The sequence below is a fragment of the Erithacus rubecula genome, assembly GCF_903797595.1.
Source record: "Erithacus rubecula genome assembly, chromosome: 9".
Classification (NCBI taxonomy): domain Eukaryota; kingdom Metazoa; phylum Chordata; class Aves; order Passeriformes; family Muscicapidae; genus Erithacus; species Erithacus rubecula.
The window spans coordinates 20,779,404-20,803,493 of record NC_136660.1 but is presented as its reverse complement, the minus strand read 5'-3'; the positions used below and the strand labels follow the sequence as shown (position 1 = coordinate 20,803,493).

Genomic DNA, 24,090 nt, shown 5'->3' with positions numbered 1-24,090 from the left:
ATTCACCTTTAATTTCTAAGAAAAGTCACTGCAGCTCTCTGAAAATCTCCCAAGTCCTACTTGGAATTAATGTAGTGAGCTAAGTAGTATTATGAAACCGAAAATATTTATTTGTTCTTAAACCAGATTTTTACCTTAGGGTAATGCAGAATTTGTTGACTTAAATCATTGTTAGAAATGGTCTGCACAAATTCAAACTGATGCTGTATGTGGGAGACAGCTGGTTGTCATGGTAACTGTAGTGCAGTTTTTAATTCCACTTGGTGAGTAATGCTAACACAACGTGGCTGAATAGACCATGGCTTAGCAAGTACAAGTGTCTTGAATTCTCCATGTCAGTGTTACAGGCTGAGAAAATGCTTTGTTCAGATATATAGACTGCAGCATTTTTGGCTTATTGCTTTTCAACAAAGACATGTAAAAAGTGTATCTAAAAAGCTGGAGGATATCAAAACTGTATGGAGAATATGCTTTTGGTGTGACCCTCAAAGAGCCCCAACAAGGTGATAAAATTAAGAGACAGTAAGATATCTATGACCAGTGGATATGATTTCGTTTTCTTATGAATGTTTGTCACTGTATTTTTAATGTGTTTCTATTGAAGAAATGCTGGAATATAAAATTTACAATGGCATAAGAGCACAAAATAGCCAATCAATTTTTATTTTTATGTTTATTTGTGGAAGAAAATAAGACATTAACTGATGTTATTTCATTTTATTAAAGCTTAGACATTCACTCAATGCTATGCTTAAGAGAAAACCTTTGCTTTTCAGGTAATGTGTCCTATGTGAAAGATTTAAAAGAGAGTAACTTGAGGTGTAGTCGGGGAAATAGGATCAAAATCCATTTGTTAGTTTGCTAATTATCCTTTTCTAGACCCTCATATTTACTATAAAAACATTTTTCTGTATGTTAGATAATAGAGAAGAATGAGAATACAAATTTTAGTAGAGTCTGTGCCCTTGGCAGCAGTGTTTTCATATCATTGTGGATACATAGAGCTTCCAGGACTCAGAAATCCTGATAAGTAAAGTATTTCTCATTGCCGAGATAGACAATTTGGGATTCTGCCAGTTTTTAAAAAATACACTGTCTTTCAGCTAATAATGTTAGTTATTAATTTTGTACATGATGTTAGTCCTTCACTTGGCATGAGAGACTGAGCTTTTTTCTGTATTGATTTTTTTTTTTCCCCCTTTTTCTACTTGAGCACATTTCTTTCAGATCCTTGCTCTAAATAATTAATTCATACTCTCAGGTACTCATGTCAGCATCTGATCTAGCAGTAGTAAAAGTCCAGAAGTGCATGTGCAGGATTCATCAAAGTACTCCTGTCCAATTTAATGCAGAAAGTAAAACTGGGAAGTCCAGAAGGAAAAAGTAGTGAAATGGTGAACATATTAAGTTTTTATGTTAGAAAATGAACGTTGCTACTGTCCAAAATACAGGCATATCAATTTAATAGGACACTGGAAGTGATTCAGCGAGAATGATAACGCACTTAAAAAAAAAATCCATCAAATGTGGCAGTGGAAGTCCTTGAGAATCTCAGAATTATACACACTGTTGATGTGCCCGAATGCTAGAATAAAGGCCTTTAAAATAAAGGCCTCTGGTACAAATTTTTGAACACATTAAATATACTGATGCCAGAGGAATTGACCTTTATGGAAAAAGATTAGAAAATCAGTAGAGCAAGAGGGAAAGAGCAAGACTATTCAAACCGTTGTGAATACTAGAAATATAACAATGTAAACCAATTCATTTTTCTACTGATTAAATTGCAAATCTGCTGCTTATATAATTAATTTACAAGACTTTAAAAGGGAACACTTCATGGAATATACACCACTATTTTTAATGAGCATGTTGGTGTCGCTTTTTCAGTATGCAGGCCCTGCAGCACTAATACTTGAAAACTATTAATTCAAAAGCCATGAGCAAGACAAAAGGGCTGTGTTTTCCCATTCAGTCCTGTAGTACTCTGGAAACTGGAAGCAGCTTTATATTTGGAAGAATTATGGTAATTATTTTTCCCTTTTGTTTGATCTAAAAAATGGAGAGAGAAGACTGAGATGAGTTCTAAGTTATTGCTGTACAAGTCTCATCCCATGTAACTTTAGCTAGGTTAGCACCTGTCTGAGTATTTAAAGGAATCTCTTATACCACAAATCCCTTGCATTATATTAGGAATCTTCATTCTCAGCTGAATGGGAGTGAGGAGATTCTCCTCCTGGGCTTAGTTCAGACCTACCCTGGCTGCAGTCACTGTATAAAAAGTGTCAAGTGACCTTTGGTGTCTGAAATCCAAGAGAGTGATAGAGTGCATACTGCCCCAGAAATATTACACCATCCTCACCCAGTTTAAACTGGGAGTTTTCAAGTGATGAGAGGTGACAAGTACTGATAATGTGTGCAATATTTTAGTCTTAATCAGAGGAACATCATCACTATTTCACAAGCAGCTGAGCTACAAAACTTGACTTGAGGATTAAGATTTTAATTCAGTCAGCTTTTAGAACTAAAATTACATAGAGTACGTCAAGTGATTATTTATGTAGTAACAAACAAAAAAATGGTACAGATGCTTTCTTAGCATCTGTAAAAGATTCATAAATAAGAGGTAAGTTTCTTTCAACCTTCTTAATCTGACAGGATTGTATAAAGTGATCACTGGGTTGGTGGTTATCTGGTCTGATGGAAGGTTCACTCAGACTTCTTCCATTGTGACTGGATTTGGATTTTACTGTGATAATGCTAGCAAATACTTTTGATTTTCCCATAATTCTATGACAAACCTAGTAGAATCTAGTAGAAAAGTAGTAGAATCAATCAAGGTAGTCCCTAAGCTATTATTAGAACAGAAATGTGGTCTGTGATGAGAACAGTGAGAGTAGATGTGATTCAGCTGGAGGTAAAAGTGTCTCTTTGGCTCTGAATGTCTTCTGGCTGAACTAATATATAATAACCACAGATTTTCACATGAACTTCACACACAAGTGCCTGTGGATGTATCAACATGCATGGTATTTGGCCAGAACTGGATTTCAGAGGTGAAATTTTGGCTAACATTTCATTGTCATACTGAGCTCGGTATCTTGTATTTTGTGTCCACACTGGTGTGTTAGAATCCTGAAGATGTGTGTGAGATTTACAGAGCAGGGTAGGGGATTCTGCATGGGAGCTTTGGGGAGCAGGAGCTACTGATAACTCAGGCACTGGCAGGAGTGGAGTGTATCTTCTTTATACTCAACACCTCAGTTACAAGAATTCTCTGAAAATGTCACTTGCCATCACTGATACACATCTGCTTTAGCTCCATGCAGCTCAAGGCCCTTTGGTACTTTCATCCAAATGCAAATGCATCTGGGACACAGAACCTCTCTCCTGCTGATGCAACTGTACTCACTTCACTTCTTTTTTTTACATTTCTCTTTAGGACACGTGCTTTCCAACTGTACTGATAAATTGACTACGTGGCTGAAACTCAGAAGGCAAATTATATTTTTGGCAAGTTAGAAATAAAAATATATCCATTTTTCAAAATGGAAAAATTAGCTTTGGGACAGGAGGGAAGAAATCATATTTGCATTTTGAGGAGCCATTATTTCTTGACTATGAGGATAGTGAACTTGTGTCCTGTAACAGGGAGAAGGGGGGTGTGACTGCATAAAAAGGAACTAAAGGAAAAGCATCTTCTGCTTTTCTTTTTCACATACTTAACTGTCTCTATATAAAAAAGCAAAGGAATGTAGTGATCTTGTATTTGTTTTTAGGAAAACAACTTGTGCCTTGCCCAAGTTACAGCTTGCAAGAGTAATGCTGGGTCTGGATTGTTTAATGACTATAGACAACAGAGATCATTCTTGATGATAATATCCAAATTATTCAAAATCAGACTATTGAGGCATTTCATGGACTGAAATTTTTAAATTCACTTCCTAAAAGATCCCAAATGCTAAAATTATTTTCAGCAGTTTCAGCTTTCCTCCAGTATCAGAGTGGGACAATGTTCCAGCAGCAATGTCAGCATTTCATTGCAGTCAGCTTTAGGAAAAGGCAGCATCAGAAAAACACTTGGACTTCTGTACATCATAGGCAATGTAGAAGATCACTTTGCCTCAGGAAAATTATATGAAAATGGTTTATTAAAAATTTCTGAACCAAGCTTTTTCACTGTATTCTCATTTATATTGCAAGATGAACTTCATATTTATCTTAGTTAAGTCTGAATATCATATCAGTGAAATCAGAAGTCCTATCATCTTGTATAATTAAATAATTGAAATAGTCAGTCATTGAATTCAGTTTTGAATTACTGTATCACCTAAGGGTTACATCACTCTCTGCTCATAAATGTATCTATACAAATTATCTAAGTCTTTAGAAAACCATAATATCTGTAATGGTATGTACTGCACTCTGCTACAATGCATATGAATTTTGTTTAGTACAAAAAAAGTAATTTTTTTCATGCATAGAAGCCACCGAGTAGCCCATCTCCTTTTAATCAAATTGTGCTTCTCCAACTTCAGAAATAACTTTGGTAACATTTTATGTCTGACTGTTGAGAAATATTCTCTTTGTTCTCATTCATAATATTGTGTTATACATGATAAGTGCTAAGCTGTGCAGAAATACTGTTATCAGTCCTACATGAACACGATTCACCTAGTTAAAAAAAATAAATTAAAAGTTATCATGGCAAAAAAACTTATGTATGCCAGTTAAGTCAGAATTCACATTATTCCTTTTTCTGAACTGGTAATATTTATGTGTAATTGAATTTGGTGGTCAATGAACTGTAGAAAGGTATTTTGGTTAGTTAGGTATTCTGTCTAACTATAATGTCACTCCTAAGATCCATGGAGATGGCTTTGCAATTATGTAGCTGAAAGTTCCATATGGACAGCTCATGAATTTTTTTTATTGTCCTTATATTTTAGAATTCTAGCAGTTTAGAAGTCCATCCCATCCTCTGAGTGCATCTGCAACAACTAAAACCACAATATCAATTTAATAAACATGTATATTCTTATAATCTTTCCAGAAAAGATTCATGCGTTTAATGCCTGGAGATTTATTGAGCTTCTAAATGAAAAGGAAAAATACTCCTTCCTCACAGGCTGTTTAGGGGGAAATGCAGCATTTCTAGGAGCTAATGCACCCCTGAAAGGCCCAGTGAACCAAACTCCTGACAGGATGAGTTTTCCTGCAGAGTGCACTTCCAAAAGCCATCCTTTTTAAAAATGAAGCTGCAGTGAGTTTCTGTAGGTCCACAGCTCATAGTGTGAATGTTGGAGTGCATCTAAAATCCTTAAAGACTTCAGTGATCTCCCCCAAAACCCCAATAAATCCTAGCTGAAAACTCAGTGGCCACCCTTAAGAACTCTTAAATTGCTAGGAAGGTGAATTTTATGCATTCTGTGACATAGCTTTATGCAATATGGCAAGTCAGTTGTGGACCCTCAATTGAAGCTGCCATGTGGTGCTGCCTGAAAAATTCTGTTGCCTGCAGCTCTTACATGTGTCCAACATGTTTTCAAAAAACTTGTTTCTCAAAAAAAATTATAATACAGTTTTCGCACTTTTTTTATCATACTTTTTTCCTGCCTTGTCGGTATGGTTTTTTAAACTTTTTTTTCTTAGTGAGATTTTTATGAGCTCTATTAGCTGTATACTGAGGATATAAGTAGAAAGTTCAAAAATTCTTTTAATCAGGAAATTCATGAGTTCTTAGAAGGAATTTTAAACACTTCTTGTAAAACAGAGAAATAAATCAAACATTTTAAACTTAATTTTGCAGTTCTGTCATAGAGCTTTCAAATACTCTCACAAGAGTAGGTAATATTTTGTGTCTACAGTGCCTGAAAATTATCCCACCCTCTCTGTTATAAAGGAAATATTTGCATATTTTAAGTGTGCATTTTTGCTCTTGGCTAGTGTCCTATTTTTCCTTGTGCTCATGCTGGCCATTAGTACTATGACTTTCATTTTGCCAGGCTAACAAAGCTAAGCTCCTTTATTCTCCACTTGTGAGAGAAATTATTCATTCAAGGGTGACCCTAATAACCATCTTCTATATCCATTCTATTCTGAACTGACTTTTCCTCAGCCTAGTTGACCAAAATTGTGTATTATATTTCCGATGAGGCCTTTAAAATCAGAATATTTACATGGAAATGAGTCATCTTGTATGTTCTGCATTGCACTTGTAGTGTTTTTTTAATTGTTAAATCATTGTGGCTCTGAGTCATCCTTTGATCAACCAGAGCTTTCACATCCTTGTCCTTATCTTTTGCTTTCCACAGTGGCCTCTTTCACCAGCTTGTAACAGACAATCTCATTATAAATATGTAAAACATGATTAAGAACATTGTCTTAGATGACATTCCTCTTTGTTTCAAGGTCATCACATAAAAATTGGAAGTCTTTAAGCTGATTTTCTTACGAACTTTGGGTATATTCACTCCAGCCTGTCTTCTCCTTTCACAGTAAATAACTATTATCAATTGTAGCTTGTTCCTCATTCACCTACAAATCAAAACCTACAGACACCTACTGTCTCAAAAGACATCAGATGAATTGTATTGCCCTGTCTAGAAAAATAGTTACTGAGAAGAATTATCCTTTGGATCTGGCATTCTTTACCTTTGGTAAACCTACTCTGTCTCCCTTCATGTACTTTTTCTTTAATTTAATCACTTTTTTCTTCACAATAGCTCATTAACAGGTCAGTTGTTGCTTGTAGATTTGCACATTTCCTTAGAAAGTTTGCAATATGTTCAAATACGAAATATAAAATTCTAATGTGGAGACTTTTGATTTTTGCTTTTATTGGAAAAGGGCTATGGCAATCAGATTTCCAGTTTATTTTACATTTATCAGCTTTTCTAAAATTTCCATGCTGTTTGCTAGATCTGTTTCTATAGCATGACTCTAGAAAGCTTTTTATTATTAATTAGAGAGAGCTTCAAAAACTAAGAATTTTTGGATCTTTTACATATATTTCTTATTGATGCCACATTTTCACTGTGCATCAAACCACCTTTTATGCCTGGCTAGAACAAGGATGTGCTTAGTTTTCCAGATATTGAGATGGATGTGCACTGCAGAATTACTGCATTGTGATTTTATCACATAATAATCCCAACACGCTCCGCAATTTCGTCTCAGTAGCCAGGTGATTTTATGTTGCTTTTTTGGAAGTACTGCTTCATTTCATCCTGGGAATCTATATAAACTTTACTTTTTCGCCTGCTAGTCATCCCTGAGCCTTTCCAGACTTCTGTTTAAACTAGAAAATGCAGTTAAATTATCACAAATTAGTAGCAAGATTATGTAGTTAAGTTAACATGGCTGGGGAGCTGCTACTTTCCTTGCTTGGTATCATCCCATTAAAAAATAAAAATCACAATCCTGTTTCTTTTAGCACCTGGCAAGTTGCTTGTCTTGTATAAGCATTTTCAAACTGGCATTGATTTTATTATTTTTACAAAACCTTCATTTGGTGTTTTCCCATCTGGTCTAAATTTTGGGGGCTTTTTGTTGATACTTTTCATACCAGAAAAAGAGATCAGAGCTCATTCACAGCACTGGGCCAAATGCCTCTGCTTATCTCACATATTTTGTGCTAATTCTAGAGGAGAGTTGTTTAAATACCTATCAGGAGAGACAGCTGAAAAAAAAACCCAATTGTGCCTCTTTTTATTTCTTAACAACTAAATCTTTAACATAAATTACAAACTGAAATCTTCCATTGTTTCTAAGCATCTGCTGTCTTATTTGAAGGACTAAATAAAATCTAATATGTACGTATAAAGAATTTATTTGCTTGATTTTATGATGATGACCACACTGTAAACTCAGTATATATTTAATAATACAGCTATTACATATAGAGCTTATTTTCTACTTTTTTTACTGTAACATTATACAGCTTGTGTCTATTTTGGCAGCAGCCTTGTATCTTTAATAATTTAATATATGGTGTCTTGCATCTGAGTCTCTACGCCCCCTTACTAGATTCTTTGAAATCTGGAAATAGTGAAGCTGCTTTTCCAGTTCTCCTCCAGATTTTAGGTGAATTCATTTGCTCTTCTTTTTTTTTTTACCCCTCCAGACTTCCTCTGACCTGTTGTTAAGGTGCTGGTTTTTAAGTTAAGGAAATTGCTGGCTGGAAAAATATATCTTATGACTACTCTGATGACTAAGAATTGGATGTTTTCCTATTAAATATATTGTATCTTAAACAGAAATACTCTGCCTGAGCTCAAAAACCAATGTAGTACCAAGGCATACACAAGGAAGAATTACTGAAACAGTTTTTTGTCATTCCACAGTGGTTACCAAGTAGGTTTCTTGATAATGATTGTTTGATAATGAGTATGGTCTCTCAGTATTATGCTAAGTTTTAGACAAGTAGAACACTGTAATGGGAAAGCAAAGCTTCAAGAGTAAATGGGAGCAGGTCTCTTAAAGGAATTATGAAAGTAGAAGGGCCAACTTATCACAGAGTCACCTAAGGCAAGGCTGTCCTTCCTAAACACTTAAAAACTCCCTGTAAATGCTAGCATTGATTATAAGGAATGGACTGCTACCAGAATAAAACTGCCTAGGGAAAAACTTCACTTTAAATCTTTCATTTTTCCCTTAAAACACTTTTAATAAGGGCCCCACATGCATGCCAAGCATCCATAGCTCTCAATATCCTGGGGACCATTTCTGCTTTAGAATGAGATTTTTCATTCAAATTCTAAACTTCTAGCATACAGTTGGATTTATTGGTTCTGTTTAGGCACTTCAGATATTTTGAAAAATAACACACATGAATACACAAAAATAGCTCTTAAAATGGAAGCAAAACCCAAAACTTCAAAAGTACCTATAAAACTATACTATTCAAATTATGGTTCAGAGTGTTTAAAACAGCCTTTCACTCTGCTTTTTGGAAAGTTGACCAGGTTCCAAGAAGTCCTAGGAGCCAGGAGTCCTAGGAGGCCTCCCAGAAAATCCTAAGAGCTGGTTTAGAGCTGATAAGCCCTGTTTCCCTGGCTGCAGGTCACACAGCAGATTTTCAGATATCTGGGCAGATGACATGGAAGACACTTTAGAGGGTTTGAAATTTTCATCATTTCTGTCCTATTTATGTGCAAATGGGTGGATGTCTGTGAATAGCTTTCCTTTTAAAATACAGGCATTTTCCAGAAGAAAAAATGTTCCTTAGAAGAATCTGCACTGTGTTCAGGATTCCCCTTTTCTAATCAATGCCAGTAAAATCCAGTTAATAGGACTAAAAGTGAAATGGAGTCATGATGGGATTATTGACATTCTGTTTTGAAAACACTCACAGAATGTCTAAATCCTGACTGGTGAACTGCTGACACAAACTGTGAGCTTTTCCAGGAAAATCTGAGATGCCAGTGCTGGCCTGTCCTTGTAAAGCTGCAGCTCCTTTGGTGGGTCTGCATTGCTCTTATTCTCTTCTCAGAGCTGCAGGCAGCTTTTTTCAACTAGCATGCTCAGAAATTTTAGTTCCTGTGTGATGTGGTGATATGGTCCCCAAATAAAAAAATTAAAATTAGATTATTTATGTGATCTTTGAAGCATTTAAATCACACTAATTCCCTTAAAACTTAATGTTGCTGTCACTGGTTTTAGTAATTTGTGTTCCCATATTGTATTTCACCTTTGAACTGTGGAGCATCTTACAGGTCAAAATAAATGCCAACATTTTTATCTCATTTAAATGAGAGGGAAACTGAGGCAATAGCCTCAGCCTGCCTTATACTTCATCTCACACAAGATTAGCAGAATACAAGACTGAATTTTCAGTCAGGTTCCCTCCATCCTCTACCATAATAGGAACTATCTCAGTGCTCAGATCATCCCTCTTACGTGAATAATGAGTAATACTACTGAAAATTCTCAGGCATCTTAGATGAAAATGTATTTATTCATATTTTTAAGCAGCATTGTGAATGTGTGGGCCTTCTCACTCTGTGCATTTTTCATTAATATCCTACCACAGGATCTTGTTGGCAGGCATGTCTCTGTAGCAGACATTTGGATGTTTAATTCTGAGGAATTTCTAAGTAAATATTTGATGTGCAGCAAGTAGTGTGACTTTATGTGTACATTTGTCCAGTTAAGAAATACCCTGTCCCTTTGCCCTTCACTCCACCAGACTGCCTGCACTCAAAAAAAAATTGAAGTAACAGGTAGTATAAGTGAGCAGTATTCACAATAAAATTGCACTCCAGGAAGTGACTGTAGACAATTATTTAGTGAAGTTTATTAAACAGTTTGTGTTATGGGTATTCATATTCATTTTGAGCAGATAACAAGGGAAAGAATTCTCTCCTGAATTCTGATCAGGAAAATGTTTACTGTAAATGTGTCTTTTTGTCAAGTAAATAATTTGATGTTGCTGCATGTTTGTCAACCCGAGCAGTGCTACCAGTCCAAACTAATTCCATCTGTGGGCTGTGTGCAGCTTTTCTTCCCTGCATCCCACCTTGCCCCTGGGATGTGGAGCTGTGAGCTGTGGGTGAGGCTGGGGCAGCATGGTCAGGGTCCTCCCTCCCTGCTGAAGGGTCTCTGTGCACTGCTGAGCAGGGGAGGGGCAGCTGCAGCCTGGTCCTGCTGCTGCTGCTGGTCCTGCTGCTGGTCCTGCTGCTGGTCCTGCTGCTGCTGCTGGTCCTGGTCCTGGTCCTGCTGCTGGTCCTGCTCCTGGTCCTGCTCCTGGTCCTGGTGCTGGTCCTGCTCCTGCTGGTCCTGCTCCTGGTCCTGGTGCTGGTCCTGCTCTTGGTCCTGGTGCTAGTGCTGGTCCTGCTCCTGCTCCTGCTCCTGCTCCTGGTGCTGGTTCTGGTCCTGGTCCTGGTCCTGATTCTGCCCCAGCCCAGGGACTGCCATCAGCACCTCCCCAGTCCCACAGGCAAGCCCTGTCTGCACCCTCACTTTTTCCTATTAGTATCAGTAAGTCCCAATGGAGAAGCAATTAGAGAACCACAATAAATTAGATGATTTCCCCTCTTAGCAAAAGTGCTCTAAACCTGTTGTTTTCTCTGGTTTGTGTAGGGCTGCTTTTGTCAAGTCATAGCACATTGTTGCTTAACCCAGTGCCTTTAGCTGTTGGTTTCATTATCATAAGCTTATTCCTATGCTTCTAGCTTTCTCTTTTTGTGTATAATAAGTAATTAGTGTAATTTAATATGTCATCATTGTTGCTTTTCCCAGCACAGAATAATAATAAAAAATCCAGTGTAAATGTAAAGTTAATCACACTGTAACCTCTCTTACACTTCTGTATGTCTCCACATAAGTCCTCAACAGTGATCTAGGGTTGAATTAGTAAATGACACTTTAAAAAATCTCTGTGCATACTTTTTATAGTAATTTTAGGGCCAAAATGGTATCATCAAAGGTTCAGCATATGCAGATACTTGGGATATCACAGAGAAAAATATGTCTTTTTCAGAAGCATGAGATAAAGCCAATTATAACAGCTTTAGTGAAATAGACAGTGGAAACAATCTCAGGATGAGTGCTTGATGTTTAGCTCAGTTAATACCAATTAAAGCCTTCATAATAATTTAAAATTATAATGTAGAAATGTTCTGTTACTATTTGCTCTTTTTTTCCTGAGTACTTTTAATGAGCAGTGTCTCCTAGATTGAATACTTACTTTTAAAAGGATGTTTTTGCATTTTTACTGTAAAATCTGAAAGCCTTCCTAAAATATACATGGTATAAGGAAAATGGTGCACAGAAGTCTTTATCTCTTTATTTAATCATCCAAATGACATCACAGACTACTCCATTTCTTCCATATTTATTGGGTGGTCACTAGATGCTTCTCATACTCATTTTAGTTTGCTGATCTCTTGCTACACCTTTTATCTCTCATCTGTGTATTTCTCCCAGCCCATGGATGTCTATTAATGTCATGTTTGTTTATATGGTGGTGAAGATCATTGTTTTACTTCTGAAATAGGTAGTGCACATGTGCTATGAGCAAACTGTGGTAATCTATGTAAATTATGTGCACAGAGCCATACTCTGCCCTTGGGGGAAATGCAAATTAGAACATTTTGTAGTTTGTTTGTTTTTAAATACATACACTTTTCACATCAAGGCTCAGGACAGACTCCCTGTTTATTTTCCCATTGCACATCATTTTTTATTCCTTATAAATATCTCAGTCTTTAATGATTAGTTTGCTACTTTGGCAGGAAAAAAATCCTTGATGAGTGAAGTCCTCAGAATTTGGTGTATTTTATAGTTCTGCTGTAAGGGATTTATCTGCTTGTGAAAGGGTATATAACACACGACCCAAAGCCATTATAGCGATCTGACAGTCTTCATTCATTTTCTCCCAGCGCTGCCTTGTTTTCTTCTTTTACATTAGTATTTGTAATATTTTTTAATCCTGCGTGACTAAAACATAGTTTACTGATTTTCCTTATATGAAGCAAGAAAAACATATTTCTAAACTGTGCTGTTTACTGCACTTGCATTTCTCTGCAGATGTAATTTATTTTAATAATGGAATTATTTTTATACTCTTTAAGTACCCTTTCGGAGAAATGTTTTAACGTAAGTTGTCTGATTCTATTTTAAGTGAAGGAGAAAACCTGGTAGAGGTTGTCTCTTTAAATCAGATCTGCAGTGTTGATGGACCCTCTAGCAGGCACGGTAAGAACCATTCTCACCTCTGCAGCAGGGAGCTTGACCATATAGACTCTCACATTCAATCAAAACGTTTTCCCTTTTAATATGCACTGTACCAATCCTATTCCCATGGTTACAGCCCGTGCTTCTTTGGTTGCTTCCAGTCTGTTGGAAAAGGAAGGCAGCATACATTTCTTGTACAGGAGTTTAAAACATCATGAAGGCAACCCTGTTGTGATTTGCATTTTAAATGTTTCTTTTTTTTTCTCATTGTACAGAATGCTGTAGCAGTAGCTTCAGTTCATTTGCCACAGTCTGTCTTCTCTCAGTCTTCAGCCTGGCAATCTGTTGATAACTCCACTTGCAAGCTACAGTTTATTGTCTTTCGGAATGGAAAACTCTTTCCTAGCACAGGAAACTCATCAAATCTCGCAGATGATGGGAAACGTAGGACGGTTGCCACACCAGCTGTTTTTGCTAAAATAGGTGAGAAACTGTTATGCATTATTTTCTTTAATCTAAAAGCTACGGTGTACTTGACTGTGCAGAGAATAGAGGGGCAGAGCATGCAGTGTGCTGAGAGGCTGGAAACAATCTCTGTCTCTAGTACAGTGTTTGCAATTGTTCCTGTCTGCACGATTTTATTCAGATTGTCCTGCAAATAAAGAAATGCCCTTGCGGTGCGATTAAAATGCAAATTCTGGGCGGCTGTGTGTTGACTGTGCTGCTACAGATGCTTGCTCCTTAAAGCTGTCGGAAGGAGCCTTGTTTTACTCTTTACAATTGCAATGTTAATGTCCTAGACACTGGTAAAAATGAGGCTTTTGGAGTGGGAGTAGTGCCCTGTTGCATGTATCAATACTCAGCAGTGTACTTTCTGATACGATGGATGTAAAACAGGTGCTGTTAAAGACTTTTGTCTAAACAACACACGTTGTATGTGCTAGTGAGTCATTATTTTGATTAATTACTCACCCATGCCATTTTACTAATTTTGTCTGATGCTGAATAGTGCTCTCATTTCTGTTAACATTTTTAAATGTTTGAATGTGACTTTCCAAGTGGAGAATTGTCTCAGTTATTAATCATGCCACGAAACTGAGCCGTTTCTGCAGTTACATGGGCAGTAGTGTAATACTGGTTGTAACTGAAGAATCTGAAACAATAAGAAAGATCTCTTTTGTGAAGAATGATGAAATCATTTTGACACAATATGTGATTGAAATGCTCAGATTTATTTATACCATTGTAAACTTCTCCAATGTGAGCACTACCTTTGATTTTGACCATTAGGATTTTATGTCCACTGGCTTTTTTGTTCAGTGTATCTGATCTCTTTACAGAGCATTCATCACTAAAGGGTTTTCCACTCCGTCTCTGATTCAGTTTGTTCCTTTTGCAGATGGGTGCAGTTTTGGAAACCTCACCAGCCCTCTTACTATAGGATTGAGGCACTTTGCACGGGGTGTAGACCCCATTGCAGCCTTCTGGGATTTTGACCTTCTGAATGGACATGGAGGCTGGTGGGGAGAAGGGTGCCACATAATTAGTTCTGCAGGCAATATTACCACCATTCAGAGTACACACTTCAGTAACTTTGCAGTGCTAATGGTAAGTATATGACTTAGCAAATATACCTATATTTTTCTCTCTCTTTTTTTGCCATACATTTATGTTCTTTTTATGTGCATCTGTTTCATTCTGACTTGTCAGTAGCTGACCTTCTGGGTTTTTATAATGTTTAGTATAAAACAGTTTAAAAGAAAGTAAGTTACTTAACTGCTAGTAAGTGAATAAACCTGGTGGTCAGTTTTAATATCATGAGACAGGCCTAATCAGAAATGACATTAACTTCAGTCTTATAAATGAAAGTTCCATCAAGGAATGATTAGTACATAATGGTAATAAATTATAGGGCAGGGTTTAAAGATACATTATATACTCCCGTGTGCTTTTACATCAGCATATCTCGGAGGCTGATCTGCTTTCGTTCCTGCCCTGCACTGTGTTGATCATACTAATTAGTTGCAGGCATACCGCAATGTTGAATCATTTAATAAATGGAGAGGAACAGCATCTCCTGCTCTTTTAAGTGTGGACAGAGATGTCCTTGTTGATTCTGTAGGAGTTCTGGTTTGTACACCAGTGCTGATAGCCTACTTAGGAAATTGCTGTTTGTGAAGAAAATTATTCCTGTGCAGTGCTAACACATCAGCTGCTTTGCTCTGTTCTCAGTCACACTTACAGTTCCCATTGCAGTTATTTAACTAACCTGCTTAACAGAAAGTTGCCTTCATGAAAGCAAAAACATTATGCATACAATGATGAACTGCTATTATTCAGGGACTAAAGGAAAGCGAACAAGAAACTGAAAGGTTTCTAAGCTTTAGAAAATGTTTTGCACCCTTAAAAATTATTTATTACAAACCAGTTGTAAAAAGATTAGACGTGTTCTATTAACACTAGATTGCTCTTGAATGCTGTTGCGTGATTGTAGATGCTGCTTGTGTGCATGGCAGAAATGTTTATAGTTGAGTAAATAATGTATTGTGTGTGCGTGTAAGGGACAGCAAACACAGGCGACAGGAATTGCGCGGACGTGTGCGGAGCATACCAATCTGCTGCTGTCAGATGGAGCCCAGATGGCAGCCAATCATAGCACACAGCTCTGCTGCCCACCACTTAAATGCACATATCACCATCCACTTCGGAGCAACTGATTGCCCTCAGACTTAGTTGAACATTTTTTCACCCATTATAGAATTGTTCAGAATTTAAGAGCTGCTCCTCAGATTTGGTGAAATCAAAAATGCCTCATTCTCTGCAGCTCCTGTGAGTTCCCTTTTCCCCCAGCCTCTTGTTTCTCAGAATGTGAATCGTGATTTTGCTTTGAGGATGTTTTTCTAAATTAATTGAAGAAAGCACCTGTTGACTTTGCAGGTGCCACACCCAAAATGGCTTCCTCCTTCTCTAACTGCTTGAGTTCTGCATGTTGTTCTTAAACTTTGAGTAGTTACTAAATCTGAATTAACTGTTTGCAAGCAACCAATTTCATACTTTCTTTTTGTTTCAAAAGTTGAATACTGACAAAAGGACTGCAGTTAGTCTTTTGTTTGTAAAGCCCATTTATCTCTGATAAGATGTAGGAGGTGGGTTTTTCTCCAACTGTAAAGGCAACTGAGGCACTTTTTACTGGAGCTTTTGTATCTGGTACATAATTCTGCTTTAGGCCTTTGTTTGGTTATGAGAATTTGACTTTGCTTTATTTCATGTGCATTTATTTCAATTTTATCTGTGCAAGACAAAAAAGTGGAATTTTGGACTCACTCCTGCTTTGCCATTTCTATGGTAGCAAACAGTGGGATATGTTTCTAAGCTCATGTTTCACAGCAACTTTTAAGGAAAAGGATGACAAGTAATTTAAAATATACATCTGTATATATACACACACACTGATTCATTTTCCAACCATTGTCTTTCTAAATAGATAATGGAAAATTTCTGTAGCTTCATTATGTCTAAACATTTTCATTCAAGCATTATTTCTTAATCACTGTTTTGTGGCATAAAGTCAAGGATTATTTTATTTGATAGAAAATATGCTTTTCTGGGCAGTTCAATTCTCATACCAGAAATGAAAAATACTTTATTGTTCTGCATCGTTTTTAATTTATAAAATGAACAGTATAAATTCCCAGTGTTTATCTTATTAATATCTCTAAATGCCCAATATATTTTAAAATACTAACAAACCATCAGCAAATTCAAAATACCTGGCATATGGTGTGTAGCTAATGAAATTAGCTACAATATCATGATACATGTCATTAATCTGTAATTCTCTAATCTGTTAAACAACAAAAATTCATAATTGATTATTATGGTTTGGGGTAATTGCAGAAAACTCAAGTAGTATCTGTAAAGTGAAAAGCAGCAGTAAAGCTTTACATTCCCATCAGAATTGTGGACATCCAGCTTAGATTAAGTTGAAACAGAAGCCTCAGTCAATCCAACTGTCCATTTTATGTTAGTACAGAACATATTCTGATTTGTCACCTTTTTAAATGGTCAGACATAGTTTCCTAAGGTGCTTTCATAAAAGTTGTTTATGCCTGTGGAACATAAAAGGGTTAAAATAAAGGTTTTCTAGAGTCCTTTTTTTAGTAAGGCAGCAATCAAGGATTTATCAACTCCAATTGATAATTAATAAGCATGAGCATACTTCAAGTGAGAGGAGTCATGTAGAGCCATTTGATTTCTCTCTCTGACAGTTGTTCAAGTGATGTCAATGAGAGAGAAAGTGTAGTTTGGAGGTTGGGTTGGAAAGGAGGAACAAGCTCCTTCACGTGGCCTCACACTTTCACTTTGCTCTGGGTTGGGCTGGCAAATAGAAGTAAAGTAATAGAGTCAGAAATATCAGAGCATTGTTTTTCCCTGATCAGGGTTTGAGTAGCATGTCCTAAAGGTGAGAGTAAAATACTGTGAACTAACTCCCACTATATTCCTGCTTTTTACTTCATATACTCTGTGTTTAGAGCAGTCCTTTATTTTGTCTTTTCTTCTGTTGTCTATAGGAGGAAGAGGGCTGGTTATACTCTAGTTTCTTTTAGAGGTATCCAAAGCCCTCTAGGGTCCTGAACTCTGCAATATGATTTTCTATTTTAGAGTAAAATCATGAATTTATATACTTTGAAGCTTTTTTATATCTATTGATAAGTATTTGCTTCTTTAACATGTGTATTGATGCTCTTGTGTGAACAGAGTTGTATATCACTATTTTAATTTTTCAAGACAACATGTGTGTGCCATCACAAATCCAGAGACCTCTATATCTGAGTAACAACTCTCCAGGAGACAACAAAAATATCCAATAGCAACAATGAATTTCAAAATTTGCTAAATATGTTTTGGCATACATTGTCCTTTGTTCTTCCTTTCATTTTTCTTAGAACACAATAGAAATTCAATAGTGATGGATATTACTGTAATTGTATACAGCATTTCCTTTCCCCCCTTAGACTGCTTTGCCAATAGTAATTTCCTCAAATCTGCCAAATAAACACAAATAAAATTCTTAAATCTAAGTATGATACTTCCCAGTTAACATAAAATGGATTAATAAATATTCTTAGCACTTCGAATTGTAATCCTAAAAGTAGGTTAAATCAACATAAAATCATAATCAGCTCCTTCCTGTTTTGTCACAATTTGTTGTATTACTCCAACCAACATAGGTGTGGGTTTTGTTGGATTTTTTGGTTTTGGTTCATGTGCATAAGGAGTTTTTTGCAAAAGTAGCAAAATACATTCAGTGGATGCTTATATGAGATAATTAGGGCTGAGGAGACTGAACTGATGATACCAGAGCATATTTGAAACTGTTGTAGAAGCAAACCTTGGAAAACCATGTGAATGAGAAGAGGCAGGACACTAGGAATGGATCACAGTAAGACTTTGGGCATTTTTCTGTTGTTGTTTTGCAAGATTTCCTCCAATCTTTGAAGCTTTTCCAATCTGGTGTGAAAAAAGCTACTTTTTCAACATTTTCATTGCTACTGGAGACAGTTGCAGGATTTCTTAAGCCTGTTCATTAAATTCAGTTCTGAAAACAGAATTCTAAACTTCCATCTTTCAGGTCTTCTTCAAATTAAGCAGCCTGTCTAAGCCTTTTGAGAAATTAATTCATGAGTCAGGGAAGTATTACAGAGATGTCATTTAGAAGGTTGACATAATTACAGTATTTGACATTTTCCCCATAAAGAACACAGGATTTTCTCATAACAGACTGTGGAAACATTGTTCTGTACTTTGAAAAATCAGACTGTCTGTAACAAGAAGTTCAAGAATGAACATTTCAAGTCTTTTTAAATGTTTAAACACCAAGTTTAAACACCTACAGGATAGACCTTAGTGGAGTTTAGGCACTAAAGATTGTGAAAGTGATCCAGAAAGTTTGCCTGCAATATGTAAAATTTAAATTTGTTGCTGTGGGAACTACAAAATTCCCTGGAATTAGATTTCTCTGCACATGTGTAGATGTTTCCCAGTGTGAAGAGCCTGCAAGGGGGCACCTGCTCTTCACTTCAGTCCTCAGCTGGCCCGTGCTGCTCACTGCTCATGTAATGCTCATTCTCATCAGAGTGCTCAGCCCTTATGGACAGTGTTGAGTACAGCCCCCAGAAAAGGCTCCTTTTGTAGGAATATTCTTGACATTCACTCTTTTGCACAAAGCCTTGGAATTAGAGTACTCTTAAGAGCAAGATCTGCTTTTTATTTCTTTTTCCTTCCACGTACGTTTTATTAAATTGCATTTAATGATATGTATTTTTTGCTCTGTAGAAAGCATAAACTGGCTTGGTACTGGGCTCAAAAATCCAGCCTTGTCTCCTCCAAAAGGCAGTGATTTTATCACAAATCAAGTCTCTGGCTCAAGCTCTTTCTTTCTGTTTGTTTTTCCTTTCTGTTGACTTAATGGATTTTGCATTCATCATGGTGCAACTTCAGCCAGCAGGGAAATGGATTCAGATTGTAAAGCTCAGTAAAATATGCCAACTCCTGGAAGATGGATGGAAATTAAAGGCCTGGAATCCAGGCCTTGGGACATTTTACTGTCTTGGTGCCTTCTACTGGGCTCCTTTCAATTCAGCAATGTCATTCTTGTACTGAAGTGCCCAAAACTGAACACAGTAGTTGAGATTTGGGCTCACAAGTGGTGAATGGAAGGGAATAATCATTTCCCTCCCTCTAGTTTCTGCACTCTTGGTAATATGGCCCAATATGGGATTCACCTCATGTGCCACAAGCACTCACTGCTGTCTTGGTCTGTCTCACACCATCTTAAAAGGGTGAGTGGGTGACAGTTTCTCATTAACATTCTCATTAGCAGCTAATGGCCTTGGAGTTGTAGACACCAGTTTGTAATGGTCAAAGTCCTGTCAGTATTCATTTTCCTGGGATAATTCCTGTGATTTTTCAATATCATCATGATTTGAATCCCCTCTAGGAAATAAAATAAAACCTAATTTTTTAAAATGTAACATACAATTATGCTGCTTTCCATGCAGAATTTTTAAAATGCTTCTTTTCTGCCTGTTGTCTTCCCAGAAGATTACTCTAGGGAAGTTGAAGGATCAATAAGGTTTAATTATCATCAGAGAGCAGACAAGATACATCTGTTATATATCTATAATGAAATCAGTTTTCAATATACAAAACTTTTAAAAAGGGTATTCTACCTTGGCATTAATGCATTTTCATACTCAAAATGTTACCATTTATTTACTGTTAAAGATTAGATAAGAGATAAAACTCGTATTTAAAATGTAATTAGCTTTAAGATGCTGATTGTTCTTCATTCTTCTGCAGGCAAAATGATTGTATTCCTGTAGGACACATGGCATTTGCTTTTATACTGATGATCAAACATAGTGAGAGGTTGAACCTTGCATTTACACTATTAAAAACTAGTTCTTTAGTACACAGTGATAGTACTCAAGTAAAATTGCATTCATTTTTTGCTACATAAATCTGTAGCTTCACTGTGCTTCCTTTTTCACAACTTTTACTTTTCACAGTGATACCCAACTTACTTATTTCTTTAAATAACTGTACTGCTACTACTGTATAGTTACAGTAACACATTTCTGAATGCGGAGAAATTGTGTGTACCTAAAATTATGCTAAAGTGTACTATTAGTATATAAAAATATAATACATCAGTAAGAACTAGAAGTAAATGTTTTATCATTTTCAGCAGAGTACTTCTGTTTAAATTGTCCAGTTGTTTGCATTGTTACTCCTAATATGAGCTACTATTGTATTGAACATTCCTGGCAAATACTCATTCATCTGCCTCAAGAGGCTTTTTCTATAAGGAATTAATGGGGAGATGATGCAAATAGAAGCAGATGAGAAAAAGATGATCAAGGTGAAAAGGGGTGTTTGAGTGGACATTCAGAGGCAGTTTTGAACCAACAGACTTTTAAAGAATTATTTGAAAGTTATGAAGTCATGATGTCCTGAGTGTATTTATTCATGCACACTGAAAGAAAACAAAAATGAGAAGGCTTTAACAGCTAGGCCTGTCATGTTGAAAAACTAGCACATCAAAAGACAGAGCTGTTCTCCTCCTCTTTTCCATTTGTAATTGAGGGAAGAGTGCCAAGAGCTGACCCCCCTAGATGAGCTCCTGCATGGGAAGGGACTGAACCTCTCACCCTGGGTCTTGGTGAGCTGGCAGGGCACAGAGGAACCTCTGTGAGGGACAGGAGACAAGCAGGTCAGCTGAGACTTGACATGCAAGCTGAGGAGAAATGGGGTGTGATAACATAGAGCTGGCATTTTGTTCATAAGTTATTTTTTATTTTTGATGGTTCTTTTTGTATATGTTGTGAGCTGCTCTGTTTAGAAATGACATTCATATGAATCTGGAGGAACTGGTACAATCAATCTTAGGAACTTTAAAGCTAATAATGAAGGAAAATAATAACTACTAGGGCATGAGTTTCTTGTGAGGATCATTTTAGAAGGTAAACAAAATTCTCCCAATTTAGTAATTGCACATACCCCTCAACGTTATCTCTTGTATGTGGACAAGTTCATAAATAATAGTGCTAGAAATAAGATCTCTGCATGCAAATGTAATTAAACAGAGGTATTAGCATTACAGTCCCAGTTTCCTAAGGGAAGATTTCACCTCTGGAAAATAATGTATTGAATCTTCTTCTAAAGAAACCTAAAACTGAAAAACAGGAAAAAAGTCTGTTAAATGTTTGCCAATATTTTAAATGTTGGAGTTTGCTGGATTGTCATATTTGGTACTATTTCAGATTTTAGCTTTTTCTGCTGGGATGTGTATTCATTTTTATGTGCAGAGTTAGTGCCACTGCACATGGGAACTGGCATGTAGATGACACTGTGTTTGCACTCAGGTGATAGGTTTTGTGTATAATTTTTAGTACCTGTGTGCAGAAATGTAATGCCACAAGCAAATGTGGCTTCATGCATTACAGGGAATGTAATGTTTGCTTTAATTCAGATGGTCTGAAGACATTCTGTTTTATGTAAATGGCTCCTTTTGCTTTCCATCTATCACAGCTCCAGGTTTAGCTCTCCTAAATGTGTAATTTAGAATGGGAATTTGATAAGGTTAATTTTACAAATATATCAATAGTTTTTCATTATATTTTTCATGAAGAATTGTTTCACTAGGCACTTCCATGTCCAAAAGGAATACATGGATCTTTACTCTGCTGTTAATAGAGCTGTCCAAGTTACTTTTGAATTACTATAGGGAGTAGAGTATTTCCAACTAAGTGTGAAGGTCACTGGGTTACAGGAGTTGTATCAACTGGTAATTATATTTGAGTCAGTCAATAATTTAGGTATATTCTCATAGATTTTTTTTCTTTGAGTGGTTCTTCTGCAGCCATATATATGCCATTTAGAGACCTTTATGGTGATTTGAAATTTTGTGCTTAATATCTTAGTAAAACACACTCATAAAGTTCATGTTATCAGAAGGACCAGATATTGCTAATGCTGGGAAAATGTAATATTCTGTGTATTTTTCAGACCTTTTTTTTTTAATAAGGGTATGTCTGCTTGTACAAAAAGGTTAATTTCTGTCTAGCAAACTGTATGCAGATGAGGAAGAAGCAGTCTGTTGCTGCAAATTCATGAACTGTATCTACATTAAAAGTTCATCTTTTTTTTTTCCTGCCCTTGAAAGGGAACAGCTAGAAATGACAGGACATATTGGAATGAAGTCTCAGTTTCACACATGCCTAACAATATTAAATCATTTTGCTCTTTCCACAGGATTTTAAGACAGTGCTGTCTTTCCCCCAGTACCCAGGGGAGTTTCTGCACCCTGTGGTTTATGCCTGTACTGCAGTTATGTTGTTGTGCCTCTTTGCTTCCATTATCACCTACATTGTCCATCACAGGTAAGAATTCCACTTTAAACATGTATTAAATGATCAGCACGGCACCTAAATTTTTCTAACTCTTACTGTAAAGATAAATTAAGATTATTTGAATTACTGTTGGATAATGGCAGCAATGTGATTTACTGGAGGAATCAAAACCAAGTTCATGTCAGCTTAATCTGTTCCCGAGCTTTCCTGACACATAGATTTAAATTTTCAGCACACTTTTCTGGAGATTTCTAACTGAACTATTGAATATAAAACCATGAACACAAATTGCTTTCTGGCAAATTCCAGTCAAGCAGCACTTTGGTCAGCTGCACTTGCTATATTGGCTTTTAAGAGCAAGTTTGGTTGTAAGCCTGGTAACTATCACTGAATAGAAGAAACTTCCTTTGTCTTCTAAATTTTGGGCCTAGGAAGCGTGTTTTCTTTGGTATGAAAAATTTATATAAATGCCATTTTAACTACTACTTCTGGTTAAAGACCATTAGCAATTTAAAGGAGTAGGAATGTATTGTACTGTGGAAGCTGCTAAATATTAATTATGTGAAGATAATGCAATGTCTTCTGATCTTCAGCTTCCATTTAATCCTTTAGAGATGTCTTGTTAAAGTCCTGCATATGTGCAAACTGTGCAATAAGCTTTTTGCTTTCAGTACTCTAAATGCTTGATTTGGTGGAATAAACTAAATTAATAGACTTTTATGATTTTTAACTTTTATTTTACCTTTTTATAATTTATTTCATTGCTATATAGGTCAGACTCTGTCCTGTGGGTAGATTGTTACATAGGTATTCAAAAATCTGAGAATTTTATTCTATCAAACGAAGCGTTTTTCCCAAATACTAATTTTCATAATAAGTATGTTGGGGTTTTAATTTTAAAATGTGATTTTTTTTCAACAGCACAATCCGAATAAGCAGAAAAGGATGGCACATGCTTCTCAACTTCTGTTTCCATACTGCTCTCACATTTGCTGTTTTTGCTGGTGGAATCAATCGCATTAAATATCCAATTATATGTCAGGCTGTGAGTATCTGTCTTACTAATTCTTACTAATGGAATTGAAACTTGCAGATGAGTTGTTAACATAATATTGACAGTTCTCCTTCTTTTCCTATGTTGTTCCTGGATCCTAAGCTTTTCAAAATAACATGTTATAAGGGATTTTAAAGGCCAGCACTGGGAATGTTTAGTATTTGGTTGTCACATGAGTTTCTCTAAGATGGTGATCAATGGATTAACTTCTCTGACACTCAGATTGCCTCATTCTTGTTGGGTTTTTTTTAAGAAAAGCCTTGAAAATCTTGATATTTTTCTGCTGTACAGGATAGTTGAAAACTGTTAATCCAGAGTATTTCTGTCCTTCCTGGAGTTTGGGTTGAATGTGTGGGACTAAAGTTACTGCTTCACTTTTGTGAAAAATGCCCTGTTTTCCTGAGGGTGGCCCTGTCTTCACTGGATGATCCCTAAGGAGGCACA

The 24,090-nt window shown here is 36.3% G+C and overlaps 1 protein-coding gene across 2 annotated transcripts in view; it reads left to right on the top strand.

Annotated features, from left to right (window-relative positions):
* ADGRA1 (adhesion G protein-coupled receptor A1) overlaps window positions 1-24,090 on the top strand; it is a 251,979-nt gene that overhangs the window by 190,105 nt on the left and 37,784 nt on the right. The window contains exons 1-5 of one of the 2 annotated variants that reach the window (XM_079312916.1): window positions 12,678-12,699; window positions 12,954-13,161; window positions 14,078-14,286; window positions 22,495-22,622; window positions 23,514-23,637. In XM_079312916.1, coding sequence (XP_079169042.1) covers window positions 12,679-12,699; window positions 12,954-13,161; window positions 14,078-14,286; window positions 22,495-22,622; window positions 23,514-23,637 — 690 coding nt within the window. In that variant the 5' untranslated portion in view covers window position 12,678. Of the gene's footprint in view, window positions 1-12,677; window positions 12,700-12,953; window positions 13,162-14,077; window positions 14,287-22,494; window positions 22,623-23,513; window positions 23,638-24,090 lie in introns of those variants that run through there. The other variant, XM_079312915.1, reaches the window with a different exon arrangement.